Genomic DNA, 16745 nt, shown 5'->3' with positions numbered 1-16745 from the left:
TATGAATTTGGTACATCTGTCACACGGAAGGTTTCTTGTCTTTAGGTCTATGGAAATGCAGGATCTAACCAGCCCGCATAACCGACTGAGTGGTAGTAGCGAATCCCCCAGTGGTCCCAAACTCGATAGCTCTCATATAAATAGCACTTCCATGACTCCCAATGGCACGGAAGGTGAGTGTCGCTCTCTTGCTGCTCAGCCCTCATTGCTTCCCCAGTGTGTGCCTCTTGACTGCTTGTGATCTCTGCCCTTAGAGTCATCAAACTGCTCCTTCTGTTTCGAAGTGATTTGACGTAATCCGTGCTCCTCATGAATTGCGAGCTGCATATCTCTGGATTGTCACCTTCCATAGACTGGCTTTATTTTAAGGCATATATACACATATGTATTCAAGTGTATACCTGTGTAGACACAAAATGCTTTTCCCTTGGAATATCCTGCTTTGTGTTGACCTGCATGTCCCCATCCCTGTATTATTTTGCATCATGTTTATGTATGACTACTGAAAATTTGCAATTATTTTATTTTATTTCCCATTTTGTTAGCGAATACAACCTGATCTTGAAAAAATGTCAGTATCGAACTGGATGACTTTGGATCAGGAAAGCGGCTTTTGTGCCTAGTATTCCTGTGGCTTTGGCCACTGCAGTATAAACAAGAAGAACCTAAAACTTAATACCTGTAAAGTATGCAAGCCTCTCTGCCAAGGATACCTAGCATTTAGTCGCTCTCGTGAAGACTGCACAGTACACTTTAAACAGAGCGTCATAGCTATTTTAACAGAATTAGTACAGATGGATGCGTATGTGAATTGCATATAAATAGGAACATCTACTTCAATCCATGTATATTTCAATCTAAACATAGACGGTTATGTGTATATATTACTGTCTGTTATGCATAGCTACTTAGGTGCTATGCATATTTTTATAACTCAGATGCAGGGAAGGATATATTGCATGTTGCATTGCATTTATTTCAACTGCAGTCTATGGAAAAAGCTTTCACTGATATTGTTTATTTATTTGTTACTAAACCATAGGGTATTGATGGATTCATGAAATAAATTTTATTAGAAGTTCAGTGGATTATCCATACTAGAATTCATAGACAAATCCTTATCTTTCAATTCCCCAATAATAATGATCTTTTATTTCACATTTAAAAAAGTAGAAGCATAATTAAGTTGAATGTAATTATTATCATATTAGTGTGGTTTTTGAGTATGTCTCTGGGAAAGCCTTTTAAAACGTATAAACTTCATCACAGATAAAGCCCCAAATCAGTTATTTCAGATAGAAGGTGTCTTGATTTTTATACCAGTAGTCATGATTTTTCTGTCCAGCAGTTCTGTAGCTTTCTTCCCAAGTAAACATACTCCTGTACAGTGTTTGTGGAGAGTGGCTGCTGTCAAGAGGAGAAACTTTGTGCTGATTCAGCAACATGGCTAATCTCTGGATAACCCAGTTTTCCGTTGGAAACTTCTAGTCCCGTCAATCATTAATCAAACTGAAATCTGCACAAAAGCAATTTTCACATCTAAATAGAGTGTATAGAGCCCAAGTAGTAAGAGCGAGTGGTTAGTCCTGCTTCGGTTCCTGCTTGAATCTGCCTGCGGGCGGAAGCCGGTTAGCACAGACAAGGTCTGGAGACAGTCCTACAGCTCACCACTGGGTCCTCCTCAGCTGGGCCCAGTCCATCGTCAGGGTGCTGGGCAGCCAGTGAAAGGCTCTACATACAAACCTATCACTGGTAAGCTCCAAGAGATAGCCACTTAAGCACAGAAGGCTAAACCTGCTAAACTATTTTAATTCATAAAATGTACCAATATATATGAGGAGCAAGAATTATAAAATATAGCATTTTGTGTATGATGCAGGGAAATAGGAGCAAGACCTTTTCATCTTTTCGACATGTTACTGCAAGCCACCTTCTACGATAAGAGCCACCTTCTTTTTAAACAAAGTGTCAATATGTGTGAGATGTTTCCTTGGATGGTTTTATGTGAATGAGATATGGTTTGGTTTTAGAAAATGGGGAGCACCAACATGTTTCTAAATATTTATATTTCATACCTTGCTATTGCTTCTATAGTCAGAAACATATTGCATTTTGTAATGTTTTATACAATTAAAATTAGCTTGAAATAGTTTAGATAATTTTTTATAATTACATAGACACTTAGAAAGCAATTTTTCTTTCTTCTCTCTCTTCCTCCTTCTCTCCTTCCCTCCCTCCCTTTTTCCTTACTTTCCTCCTTCCTTCTTTTCTGTTTTCTTCTTTGGTTTTCTGAAACAGGGTTTCATTATCTAACTCTAGCTGTTCTGGAAGTCACTATGCAGACCAGGCTGGCCTTGAACTCCCAGATCATTCTGCTTCCTTGCCTCCTGAGTGCTGGAATTGAAGGCATGCATTACTACCCCTGACTCCTAGAAGTAATTTCTTACCCTTAAAAAAAAGTTACTTATGCAGACTCTGATGATGCAGTACAACCCCAGCAGTAGGAAGTTGGAGACACCAAATTTCAGCCCTGGAAGTGAGTTCAAGGCCAGCTTGGACTACAAGAGACCATGTCTCAATGATAAACACACACACACACACACACACACACACACACACACACACACACACACACAAATTTTGATGGTTAGGATGCAGTTGGATCAGAAGCAAAGCTGGAGGGTCTCACATAAGTTATTCAGAGCACTAATGAAATATTTTTGTCAATTCACTGGAAAACTTCGAGCATTTTTAAGCATAAAGCTTCGAATTATAGACCTGAATTTTCCTCATGATTCATGTTGTGTGATTTTTACATCCAGACATATCAAAAAAGTTCTAGATTTGTTTGTGAATCAAGTTATCATGTTCCTCTCCTACCCCGTCATTTCCTTGTTTCATTTCTCTTACCACAGTGAGTGTGCTTACAATTAGTAAACTTATTAACTTCTGGCAAGCTTCCCTGCAATATAAGTCATTATAAATTTTCCTATTTTTTTCTTTGAGGTATGATTTAGTTTGAAATGTGAAGTGTTTATCAATGAATTAGTGGATCAGGAAGAAAAGAAAGAAATTCATTAAAACTAACCACTAAAATATCATCTCCCTTCACTCCCTAGCAAATACTTCAGTTCTCTATACACACACACAAAGCACACATACACACTGTGATCAATGTTTAAATGACATCCCAGCAACCGATTGAAAATAATCTCAGCTCAATTTAAGTTGATTAAATGACCAGCCAAACTTCCATATAGTGTAAAGTTGATCTTTGGCTGAATTTACGGAATTCAGTTTTTGGCTGAATTGGGTTGTCTTCTGTCACTCAGAGCCGATTATTAAACTTCCTGCCACAACTTGTCTATATCACAAGGCTAAAAAAACAGAAAATCTCCTATATATATACAAAACCCATAGCTCCATCTTAAGAACAAACAAGGAGAGAATATGATGGAGAAGCAGAGGATATTAACTTTCTTCTGAAGTCTGCTGCCGGCTTCTTCTAGGTTTCCATGTTCATGGATTCTCTACTCAGGGGCTAGTGTCTGTCTCCATGGTTCACCTTAGGGATGCAGACAGAAACCCGCCAAGCTCCAGCCTCAGAGCTGCGTGTTTTAATTTTCCAAACATTTGTTCTTGAGTTATAACAGTTGAATGCTGCACACTTGAAAACGTTTAGCTCTTTGTATTTCTTTAACGCCAGCATCTCTGGCTCTTCTTGCCAGTCACTGCTGCTGTTATCTAGCTTCTAAGCCTTTGAAACGTAGGACACAAGTAGGTAAAGACATCTAATTAGCGGCCAGTGAGCGCTTGACTGGCAGTGGGAAAGCATTGTTGGGAAAGACAGATTTCCAGCGGAGTCAATGAATATTTCAGCTAGTGCTGAACAGGTTCACCCAGGAGACAGTAATGAATGCGTAAAAGCATGTGTGATCCTGAACATTCTCCCCTAGTCCTTGAACGGTCTTCTGTGGTACAGTGGGATAGAAATTCCTATCGGAGACATTAAAATACCACCACCCTTCACTGGATAGCAAATACTCAGTTCTCTGTATGCACACACGCACACACAAACACACACACACACACATATACACACACCATGATAGATATTTCAATGCAGCATCCTAAATGAAAGTAGTCCCAGCTCAACTGAAATTAATTAAATGACCAGCAAAACTTCCATGCAGTTTGCTGTCGGCTGTGCCTGAGTATACGTGGCTTGTCTGTTGTTATGTTAGAGCGTAATGTTGAAGAAATAGGCTTTTGGGTAAGGTTAGCTGAATATCAAAGTGTCCAGTGTGAAGGAAAGGGAGGCTTCCTGGTGTGGGTGTGGATATGTGTGGGTGTGTGTGCAGGCTTATGCTGTGAAAGCCTTGTGTTGAGCTTCTGGTGTGAGAAGTCATTACAATCTGCTTTTCTTCTTGACCCGGAGTCATCCGATTTTTATTTACACACCTAATTAGGGCATTGTTTGCAAAGCAGGGATCCCACCCCCTTTGTTTTTTCTGATTGTCTTAAATTCACAAGGGCTTGAGATTGATGAGATCTATACTGCCAATTTGAGTGTTTATTTTTGGTTGTATGGGGCTGGGGAGGGGAAAAAAGGCTCAAAGTGGAGCTCAGACCTGAGATTCTCAGTTTTCTCTGTTGTACTGTCCACTCAGATGCCAGCATTGGGAGCTTCCCCTGAAACAGACAGATGTGTTTTTCAGTGATGTAAAAGCAGATGGAGCTGGAATTCTCACTACCATTCATCTCAGAAATTCCTACAGTATTTCAAATAGTAATTTCCAATTTGTGTATCAGATTTCCAAGATTGTGATCTTGAATTAGGTGGCTAAATTGCCTGCATTTATAATTTATTCAGTTGTGATTTGCATATTTTAGGGTAGTAGATCAATTCAATTGCCCACACTTATATTACCAGAATCTATGCTGAAGGAGTTTTGTCATTTCTACAAAGCTTGGAACACTAGCAAATTATTGGAATTAGTTTTCTTCTATATTTTGTTTCAGTAAAATATAGTTCTGGTTGATGAGAATATCTCATTTAAAGTCTTCTAAACCAAGTGAGTGTGTACAGTTAGGATTTGAATTGGTGCCTCCCAGGCAATATTTGTGTATCTGTGCTTGAATATTCTGATGTCAATAGAAACATGTTAATCTAATTTCGCCCTTGTTTACATTCTACACTTAATTCAGTTTCTGTGAGATTAAGGGGCACTATGAGGAAAGGCATTCGTAAAAACAGTTACAACATTGGCTTCTTAAAAATGACTCTAAAGCAAGAGCTATAAAGGAATAAAATAATGAGTTAGAATTTAATACTTGCTGTATGTTATATACATGGAAATAATTCTCACATGTCTGTTAATAATAAAAATAGCTTCTTAAGAATATTTTGTTGGCCATTGCACTGACTGTTCACCACATTCTGTTTTATTAAATCTTCAGAAAATTCCTGGAGCTGGCCAAGGAGGATGGTTAAGAGTGTGGGTTTGAAGCCCAGCTGCAGAGTGTGCCAGCTGCAGGAACTGGGACAGATGAGCTAGCCTGTGACTCAGTTTCCTCATCAGGCAAATGAGGGAAAGAGCAGATCTCACATTAGGCTCGCCATGAGCATGAAATGCAAACCTCGTGGCATATTTGGAACGTTGTAAGCAAGACCTTACTGTATCTATTAATATTAACTGCTAGGCCATATGTAAACAATAGTCACTTCTATGGTATGATTCCTGTTTTACAAAGAAAGCTGTAAAAAGTTAAGCGCCAAGTTGCAGGGCACATAACTTGTAATGAGTACCACTGGAATCTGGACTCGTACTTGAAGAACTGCTGGCAGAATCCAATGCCCAGGTTTTGAAGCACTGTGCTTTTCTCTGAAGAGAACATATGCTCTTTCTCATTCACTAATGTCTTTCTCAACACTTTCATCTGAAGTATCGGAGCCCTTAGCCACTCTAGTGCCTTCAGCCTGGATCATGTCAACAACAGACTGCACACCAGTTGAGGGTGGAGACTTTTGATAGAAAATGAACGTCATGATAAGGATGACTGCTCAGGATAGTTGTGTCTGCGATCTTGTGTGTGATCATGGGAGATTTCTTCTCGGTCCGCACATGCCTAGCATCCTTTGAAAGAATGATCTCTAACTAGGTTTCAAAGCTTTCAACGTAATTACAATTCTATCGGCTGGCCTCTGCTCCCTTTAAGCCTCTTTGAGATGAAAAGGCAACGGGAAGTCATCCCTGCTTCTCGTTACAATGGCTGTGATTATATGTTCATTTGTGAAATTCAACAAACACTTTTGCTACTGCTTGGAGTAAATATCTCCTACTCCAGGAGGTAGTTTTCAGTGAATAGTGAAGTGGATAGTCCCATGTCTTTTGGCTTTGAGAATCAGATGTGGACATATTTGTTAAGGAGGCCACAGGAGCAGTTAGAAGTTATATGTGGTTGGAAGAGAGAAAAAATGGCTTAGTTCAGAGGACTAAATGGGTGGCATGTGTGGACCACTGGGGCACAGTCTGTTCTCACCCATCACCTGTTAATAAACCAGCTCTGTTCTAGTAAGGCAGGGATTCGAATGCTTGTTGCTGGGAATAGGCCCAGGCTCCCAGGTAGTTAGTAAGTAGTTTCAGATTGCACTCAGTTCTTCAGTTGCTAATAGAGACTCAGAACACTGCGACACCTCTACCCTGGTTTTCCTGTATGAGCAAAAGTGCATCTGCCTCCAACCATCTTGCCTTCTGGTGCCTTCAAGGAATGCAGGTGAACTTTTAAGCAAATCCACGCCTGTTTTAAGTAATTCCTGATTTCTTATATTGTCCAAGGATGCTTTGACGAACAGCATGTATGAAGTATGTGTACATGTATGAATATTGTAGAAACAGCCTACATTATTAATTTTCCTCTAGTTGAACACACAAATTTAATATGAAAGAGAACAACCTATACAAAAAATTTTCCATTTTGCTGTTTTTAGTTTGTAAAGGGATAACGGTTACCTCTCTTCTAATTCTGCTTGGTAACTGGAAGATTCCACCTTTATGAAAAGAGACCCTAAGCTAGGAAAAGCTAACCAAGGATTTCTATGCTCTTTTCAGGACCTCAAATGTTTGTAAGTGAAAATTTAGTGTGATTATGTTTGTGACAACTGGCTGTATTTGCAGATGTTCTTTGTAGTTTTATTGTATGTCCCCTCTCTGTCTCTCTCTGTCTCTGTCTCTGTCTCTGTCTCTGTCTCTCTCTCTCTCTCTCTCTCTCTCTCACACACACACACACACACACACACACATACACACACAAATGGTAAGTTTAGTAGCCAGCATTCCACAGAAGGGTAAGGAATTACTCTCCACAATAGACATTGGAAACATGTTTTCCTGTAAAATGAAATAAAATTTGAACTGTTTCCCAATCCTACCATTGTGCCGATCAATAATTAGGGAGATTTTAAAGGAAAAATTATGAACTGAATTGGCTGAGCTCTTAACACCATGAAACCATTATGATACCCGCTAAATATTTAGCCATCTCATTCTCCAGATAATTCTGAAGATGAGGTTTATACACCTGGATTGAAAGCAGTTATATGACATTCCCACAGCACACAGGTTGTGTTAGTCAGGAGATGCGGAAACATGCCGTGGTCGCCTCAGACGCTGCATTCTTGTTCCCCAGCTTGTGGGCTTTGCCATAGCTCAGCTCCAGTTACTGGATGGAAAACCTCATTCTTGCTGAAATTCTTTACCTGCTTCAAGAATTTTTTTATATCACCTTATTGAAGATTATGGCCCAGATGAAAAGGTTATCATATCTGCATTTTTCCTTTGCCCTGAGCTCCTTGAAGGCAGGACAGACTTGTTCACTGTCCTTGGCATCTGGCAGCTTTGGCAACAGGTATTTGTTGAACGAATGCCCTTGTTACTAAGTAAATCTTGTAAATGAGGCATTACAGGCGCAGGGCATTCATTCATATTAATTACAGGAGCAGGGCACCCATTCATATTACTTATAACGCATTAACTATTCAAGAAATTATTTAAAGCTTCATTTTTCAGTTCTTTGGAAAGTACTCTTCACGGACCAATTCACAGCGTGGTTATATGCTCTTCATTCCGTGAACAGCACAGTGAGCGTCTCTGGTAGCTTTTGATTTGAGCTACCCTAGCTGACCTGCACGTGACCTAAAAGAACTTACTATTTCACAATAGAACTACTGGACTTTGAATTTTAGCAGTGATGAAGCAGCTCCCCCTAGTATTAAGTGATGCTACGATAAGGCTGCTGGTGAGCATAGGCTTAGCATCTTTAAAATATGGCAAAAATAATGGAGGCTAATTGTTTTGGAAAGAAATTACATTTTTATTAATCTTGTTTGTCCTACCTTCTTCTTAAGATGTTCAGTCATGTTAGAAACTGAAACAAACAAACCTAACAATCACTGCAGTCACATTAAGTAGAAAATATTAAAGTTATGAACTTGTGTTTGCATTTAGGAAAGTGAGTTCAATCTGTGGCCAGTGTGCAATATTTTCCAGATTCCAAGGTATAGAACACGTGTAAAATTTTATATTATACATTATTTGTATGTTCCTATTTGTGTTTAAAACTACTCACATAGAATATATAATAAGACACCTGTCCAAATCATTTATATGCTTGTGATTTACATGTTCTGTATGTGAACTTTAAACAGAAAACTAATGAGTTGTGAATTTTTCATCTTTTTTTTCAAAACTTTTTTTTAAATTTTATTTTTTCAAAAATTTTAAGGCAGAGAACAACTAAAGGAGACCTAAGATAGCCACAGTTCAGTTGGTGCCTCTGTGTGCCTCTGTCCCTTGTGTGCAGCTGTGTGTGTCTGTGTGTCTGTGTGTGCTGAGTATAGAACACAGGGTAGAGAGAGACGACACCAAAGGGACAGGTTGAGAGGGTGACACAGGCTCTGGGTAACTCGGGCAGTAACTAGAAGAGTGTTGTGGTTGGGTCTGTGTTTCAAGTCAAACACCTAAGTAGTGTGGGCAGTGAGAGAGGACTCTGGGGCAGAAGTGGTGATGGTAAGTGTCTGAAGCCATGCTACTTGTTTATGTAATATAATCTCAGCACCAATCTCATATTTGCCTTGAGAGATAAATGGGCCAAGAGTAAGACTGAAAATGCAGGAAACTGGTGTTCTGTGATACGAGAGTATATCTTTTACAGTCAGACTCAATGGGGGCTCGGAGTCTCAGTTCTGCTGTTTGTGTTCCGTGGATCAAAGGTAGATTTTCAAGAGGCAGCAGAGCATGCTGGAGGAGTCTTGGGGCCAGGCTGCCTTCACTGGAAGCTGGGCTCAGTCTGCCGCAAACTAGTGCAGTACCTCCTGGCCTTTGATTCGGGCCTGTGCAGTGGAGATGATGGCGGTGCCTCTGGGGTGGGTCAGTAGATTGAAGCCAGTCTGCCTCTTAGACAGTGCTTCTGTACCTCGGCTATTCTTGTTGCCTTCAAGCCTTCATTGTGCTATGGGGATTAGCCGCTTATTCTTGGTGATAGGACAGTTAGTCTATCCAAAGTACTGAGAACAATTACTGGCATCTGCTACATGCTGAAGACAGGGCAGCTCCTATGAAATAACACTGAATGTTGTCTTTTAAGGAGGCATGTCCCTTGGAGCTGGTAGAGCAGTGTCTCCATAGGTGGTAGGCATATTTGCTCCTGTGCTGGGCCCTTGACATCACTGAACAGCTTTTGGAGGTACTCAGAGTGCTTGGTGAGCTCAGTAGCACTCAGTTGAGACTGAGTGTGGGAGAGATGCATGTCTGGGTGCTCCAGGGGCCCAGCAGAAGACAGGAAAGGGGTACTAATCATTCGGTGGGTTGATTGCATTTTGAGCAAATAAAACATTTTTCCATATTGATATGATTGAGGTTCTGAGTCTGTGCCAGCTCATCTGCTTCCAATCTTCAAACGCTGCTTGATTTTACCATCTGCTAATTTGCAGCACATACTGATACGCTTCTCCTTGGTGCCCTGGTCTCCGCAGACCAGCCTGTCTAGTGCCCCTCTCCGATTATCACAGTCTATACAGAGGAATGATCCAAGATGAGCAGCCTCTACTGGGGGAACATTCAGCGCTTCAGCGGGTTTATAAGGGAAATTAATTGACACGGTGAGAAACTAGCTTTGTGATCTTGGCTGTTACTTAGCATCTTTAGGCTGCAAGTTTCGTGTCTTTGAAAGGAAACAAGTAAAACATAGGCCCTTTGAACTTGCCATGGGGAGTAAAGGAGCTGCGGCTTGCTTGTAAAATGTTCAGTACATACTGGCCGCACAAGGGGTGCTGAACACATAAAAACTGCGCAATAAGCTATCACTCCTCCATTCTAAAAGCTACTTAACACATTGTTTATGTCAGAAATGGAGACTGCCATATTACTAAATTCTTAGATTTTTTTTCTTTTTTACCATTGTGCCACATTTCCCTTAGAGGAAGCTAAAAATATTTAGCTCCCACTGTGGTTCCTAAATGCTGGTATCTGTCAGAAATCATTGGAAGGCAGGTTTAAAACCGGCACCCTTCACTATGGATAACTGTACTGAAAAGAAGAAAGAGGTGTAAACAAACAGGGATGCCAGTGACATGAATGATGGAATGTTTGGAAGGAATCGGTCACACATGTCATTTATCTGGAATAGAAAATGAGCATTTTATTTATTTATTTGTACATTTGGCAAGAACATTTGTGAGTCACATGCACAATGCTTTCGTATGTGAATTTCCACAGCATTTGTTCCAATGCAAAGCTTTTTTCATTGATGTCACAGTAGGTTTGGTCACCAAGGCCATTCCTTCTCCATCCACAGATTAGCAAGAAACTATCACTGAATTCTGAAATATTTTGGTGTCAGAAAAAAAAAAGCTTCATTCTTAAGAAGGTTGGAAGCCACGGGTGCAAACAAAAGTGCCCTCAGAGTTCCGAAGAAAGGGCTCTTCAGCTTGCTAGACTCTGGCCGGGCTTCAAGGAGGAGGTGGAATCTGAGCTGAGTCAGGAACCCGGTAGTCTGCATAGGTGGAGAGGGGCTGGAATGCATGCTAAATGAGGGAGACCAAGGAACAAAGGTAGGATAGTTCGGGGGGGCCATGAGGAGACTGGGTGAACCTAAGAAGGAATTGGTGAGATAAGGTCAGGGGAGTCTCCTGGAGCCAAACTGTGGAGGACCCTGAGCATCAGGCTGAGGAATTTGAACTTCCTGGGCTGGTAGGAGAAGCCAGGGAATATTTGGAGAAGGGGACCGGCACTGTGAAAGTGTTTCAGGTCTTAGTCTGGCAGCATGTCCCGGGAGTGCTTGGACTGAGAGGGAGTGAGCTCCCAGTATAGTGTCAGTCTGTTCAGAATGGATGTGCTGGGAACCTGAGCCAGGACAGGAATGACAGCTACAAAAACAGCCAATTAGAGTTGTACATAACTTTGCAGGGAGTCTGCATTTACTATTTCTTATTACAAGAGGGCCACTAGCCTCCCTCTGCATAATAACACTCTAATATGCTCACTTGCCCGTGAATAATAGGTTTTGAAATTTCCTACCGTTCTTCTTGACCGGGTGTGTTGATTAGATTTCCATTATGATTATTATTATTATTATTAATCATTATTTTCATTACTAAATGCCTGACACAAGTAGCTGAAAGGGAGGGAGATTATATTTTGACTTATAATTTCAAAGGTTTCATTTTTGTGGTCATCTGGCTCCATGTACCTGAACCCGAGGTGAAAGAAAGCATCATTGTGGAAGAACATGCCACAGCAAAGTTATTTAGGTCATGGTGGTCAGGAGGCCACCATGGTCAGGGAAGGTCCAAGTGACAAGAAACATCTTTCCAGAGCATACCCCTGCCCTCCTTCTTCATCCATCTAGACCCTACTTCCTACCTCCCACCACACCAATAATGCTGCAGTATTATAAGCCTACCAAGGGACCGACTAATGTGTTGATTGGTCTGAGTCCTCAGAATATCGTCTTTCCCCAGAAGTCCATCTGCTGGAATCCAAAACTCAATCCATGAGCCAATGGTACACATTATATGCCATGTGGACTCCTATGTTCAAGTTTGGTAATTGTGGTTTGCTTTTTATAAGGTCATGCAGGCTACTTATAGTTAATATATTTCTCCCCTAATGGGAGACAGAGAAGATGACTTTATTTAAGGATATCAAGTTGTAGTCCCAATCCAAAGAAATGCCCTGTTTTTCTAAGTGAGAATTAATCATAAAGAATGCATTGACTTTGTAGGTATATAAAGTTTTGGATAAAGAAAAATAACATGGCCGGTTAATGTTACTCAAAGATGTGTTTTTAAAGTCAGGCATATAAAAATGTATACATTTAGGAATATTTTCCGCTTTTCATCTACCAAGTATCAATTTTGTTCATTTTTCACCATTTTTCATTTTGGGTCAAGTTGTTTCTTTTGGAACAATTTGGTATAGTTTTTTTTTTTAAAAAAAAAAAACAAAACATGTATTTTCACTTCACCCTGTGGTTTAGGAAAAAGACTCCTTAAATGGATAAGTGCTGCTGTCATTGAATCAGAACCAGTACATGGTTGTGCTTGTCCATTTTTGATCTCTACGACATAATTACTTCCAATGCTACAATAATTTATTTGCCTGTCTCCTTACTAAGTCAAGAAGGGCACTCTCTATCCAAACAGAAACCCAAAGATATCATTTGATGACAATGAAACAATATTCATTTGACAAATAAATTCAAAATGACTCAGCGTTTTATGTGTGTCCCATCCATGGACTACTTTGGTGAAAAAAGCTGTGTCTAAGTTCCTGGAGTGATAATTTGGGAGGGCTAAAAGCTGTCTGAGATTTTAGTGGTATTGATAATTACCTGAGCAGTGTACCTAATGGTTTAAGTTCATTGAAACCTGTCTTCAGGTAACATGCATTCTTACCTTCATCTGTTTATTCTACAACTGCTGGGTTCTGTGAGCCAAGTACTGACCAATGTTGTGTAAAGATAGAACAACTTAAAAATGCTTCTTCTAGCTGGTCAGTGGTGGCGCACACCTTTAATTCTAGCCCTCAGGAGGCAGAAGCAGGTGTATCTCTGAGTTCGAGGCCAGCCTGGTCTACAAGAGCTAGTTTCAGGACAGGATTCATAGCTACAGAGAAACCTGTCTCAGAAAAACAAGCAAGAAAACAAGCAAAAAGCTTCTACTGCTGTGAAAATAGTTATCAACAATAAAATATTTAAGACTATGAAATATGAAGTGGGGTAGAAGAGGATACACATGGAGATAAATAAATATATTATAAATATTATATAATCTAAAGATATATATTTATATATCATAAACAATATATTTTATATGTCATATATTCTATTACTTGAGATTCTATATATTGCATGTAGAATATATTCTCTATATGTATTAGATATACATATACATATTCTAAAGAAGGCACAGACACAGGTTTTCAAGTTCAAGGGGAAACAGTTATGCTTGAGTAGTAGATTAAGGATGACACAGTAGGATTTTTAAATAAAACTTGAGATATATGAGTCAGTTTGAATAACATATATAATACTTAATGTGATTGAGTAAAAGACTGTCAAAGCTGGAGCTGGGAAGAAGCACTGGCTACTCTATTTAAGTGTCTGAATAGAGGGGCATATGGCACCTTTTTCAGAGCACATAGAGTACAGTGTCTCAGAGTCAGGACAATGAAATGAGGTCATATGTTTTATAAAAGTCTAATGCATGATGATTATGGAATAGAAACTTAATTCGTGCCTATTGAGCATCTGCTGAAGACCTAGGTGACAGAAGTATTATACAAATCTAGGTGACCAAAAGACAAAATTATCTACAGCTGAAAGAGTGGAGCTGATGGTCCAATCTCCCCAGTTTTATAACAGGTAGAAAGTAATTTGGAAGGAGAGTGACTTGTGAAATTTAAAAGGTAAATGTAAAAGATGGCAGAGGGAAACGTTAATATACGTGATATTTGTTAGTTTTCTGTCCCTGTGACAAAGATTGGCGGTAACTAGATTACAAAGAACAAAGGTATGCCGGCTGTGTTTTCTGAGTCTAGGAACAGGTAGACTCAGTAGTGCCCCAGCGTCATTATTGGAGGTAGACGCCAAGTCATGCATGCTAGGGAAGAGCTCAGCCGGTGTACCTGTGGGCTGCGTCATGGCTTTCTCCACCAGTGTACCTGTGGGCTACATCATGGCTTTCTCCACCAGTGTACCCGTGGGCTATGTCATGGCTTTCTCCACCAGTGTACCAGTGGGCTATGTCATGGCTTTCTCCACCAGTGTACCCGTGGGCTACATCATGACTTTTCTCCACCAGTGTACCCGTGGGCTATGTCATGGCTTTTTAGATTCTGGTCATAGGAAGGTCATTTTATCATGGTTAGAACATTAATGAAAATCATTCATCTCATGGCTGGGACATGAAAAGAGATAAAAATAACAAAATTACATATTTCACAACCTCCAGGCATATCACATGGGGGGACCATGTCTATACACCAGCCTCTAAGGTAATAGGATCTAAGAGATGAGAAGGCAGAAGGGAAACACCCAGTCTCTGTGACTTAAACTTTTTTTGGTAAAACTTGAGCCCTTCAGAGGGAAGTGGTGGTGATATGTTTGGTTAGGTTGAGTGTGACTTTAATCGGGTGATTGTTTTCTGTGGCTACATTTTGTATATATATGAATGGAGATTGAGGGGCTGTCTATATAAAAATCATATTTAAAAATCATGGTAAGGAAAATTATTGTGAAGGAAATTGCAGACGGGGGGAAGGAGGTGGAATTATGGAACCACAAGATAGACAAAGGCAAATGATCTGGGGGAAAAGGAAAGATAATACAGCAGAGAAGGAGCTGCTGTTACAGTGGGGTAATCAATGATTTAAAAAACTGTCAAGGAAAAGGGTTTATATAGAAGAAATAAAGAAAATTAAAACTAAGAGAAGTTTGAGCTAGGAAATTGGAAAAGGCCATTTAGGGGAAGAGCAGATACAACAGAAAAATAGAGTGAATAAGAGAGGGAGTCTGTGGCGAGAGCATGAAAGCGAATGCCCAAGAAACTTGAAGGTTAAAGAAGACAGGTTGAGAAGAACCATCACTGAGAGTCAGTTCATCAACATTTAAACAGTTAGGAGAGGGGATAGGGACAGTGTGGACCCATGTGGTAGCTCAGGCTCCTGTGCTCAGTCCTCAGCCCCGCAAACAAAATGTTCAGGGGCTTCTGTCTGTGTCCCCAAGAGAAGCAGCTTTGTGAGAAGGGAAGATCAGGCCATACCAAACAGAAGGCTATCATTACAATAGAAGCCTGGAAGAGATGTGAGAACTGAGGCAAAAGTGAGCCCGACAGAGGAAGGGAACCTTAGCTGGAATTCATCTGTGGACATGCTGCAGAAAGGGAAAAAAATCAATGTTCCTTCAATCTTCTCTATAAAATATTAGGTGAGGGCGTATGGATAGGGAATGTGGTATGATTTGGGAGCTGGGGAAAGTGGTCAAGATTCAGTGAAGGTGTTTCAGACACTTGACAAGAAACATAAAACAGACTGTCCCATGGTGCGATGACTCGAGGGAATGAAAAAGAGAGGAGGTTCTGCTGAAGTGGAATGAATTCCCCGCCCTGTCATGCTCACTGTGCGGAGCAGCTGCTGAAGAGCGGGCAATGAGCAGGTCCCCATCCTGTGATTAGAGATGGACAGAGACACTTGGAAACATGAGACCGCACAGTACACAGGCCGGAGACCAAACCTGGCAGGCACTGGGTTCCACACTGGCCACACGAGGCTCATGAAGTTGGAGTGGGAGAACAGACAGGGGTTTGGAAGGACAAACGATCTAATGGGCATTAAGAGTGAGCCTGGCAGAAGCGAGTAAACAAGAAAAACGTGATGTTTCTGGGAAGTTATGCAGCTTTAGGCCGTGACTTGGGGGGGTGGGGTGTCGCATCATAGACAAACTTGAATGAGTAAAACTGAGAGAAAGAAATCATGGGAAGAAACAGTCCCTGTGTGTCTGAGCTTGTGCCAACCAAAGGGCTGTGAGATGAGCTTAGATACTGGCCAGGGAGTCGGGGAGACTGACTGCTGCCCACCCAGCCTGCTGCCGTTCCGTGACCATGTACCTTTCCTGGCAGATCCATCACAGTGCAGACTGGCTCTCAGTCCAGCAAACAGAGCTACCATTTAGGACTGAATTTGTTTTTGTGGTTTTATTAATACATGGGAGAATATCACTCATCAAATGCATTGAGCGCTTCTCTGATTGCCCTGTAAGTTTGGAGATGTGTTTTCATGGCCATAAAATTTCAAGTTCATCCAGAAGTTGATGAACGTGGAATGGCAGCGCAGGGGGCTAGTTGGCTGCTCGTCACAGCTGGAATAGCAGTGTGTGTGTGGGGGGGCTAGTTGGCTGCTCCTCACAGCTGGAATGGCAGCGCAGGGGGCTAGTTGGCTGCTCCTCACAGCTGGAATGGCAGCGCAGGGGGCTAGTTGGCTGATCCTCAAAGCTGGTCTCCCCAGGCTACAGTGGTCTGATAGGCAGCTCTTCACTTACAGTATAGAATGAGGCTCTCTTGTCTTCATGGATCAGCTTACAGTAAAGAATGCTAGATTTCCACTTGTAGTTTGAAATTTCTGGTCACTGGCTGCCTCATGCACAATTTCTCTCCTGTTGACCTGTTCCTTCAGGAAAAAAGCACACAC

General features: G+C 40.9%; 1 protein-coding gene across 12 annotated transcripts in view; it reads left to right on the top strand.

Annotated features, from left to right (window-relative positions):
• The window catches only part of Eya1 (EYA transcriptional coactivator and phosphatase 1), a 143777-nt gene that overhangs the window by 7366 nt on the left and 119666 nt on the right, over window positions 1–16745 (top strand). For 11 of the 12 annotated variants that reach the window (XM_075971402.1, XM_075971403.1, XM_075971406.1 and 8 more), the window contains one exon: window positions 46–173. The exons of the other annotated variant lie outside the window; for it this stretch is intronic. In XM_075971402.1, coding sequence (XP_075827517.1) covers window positions 50–173 — 124 coding nt within the window. In that variant the 5' untranslated portion in view covers window positions 46–49. The remainder of the gene's footprint in view (window positions 1–45; window positions 174–16745) is intronic. 12 annotated transcript variants of the gene reach the window in all.

Source organism: Microtus pennsylvanicus, chromosome 5 (genome assembly GCF_037038515.1).
Source record: "Microtus pennsylvanicus isolate mMicPen1 chromosome 5, mMicPen1.hap1, whole genome shotgun sequence".
Lineage (NCBI taxonomy): Eukaryota > Metazoa > Chordata > Mammalia > Rodentia > Cricetidae > Microtus > Microtus pennsylvanicus.
Note: the sequence above shows the minus strand (reverse complement) of the source record. Positions and strands in the feature narration are given on the sequence as shown.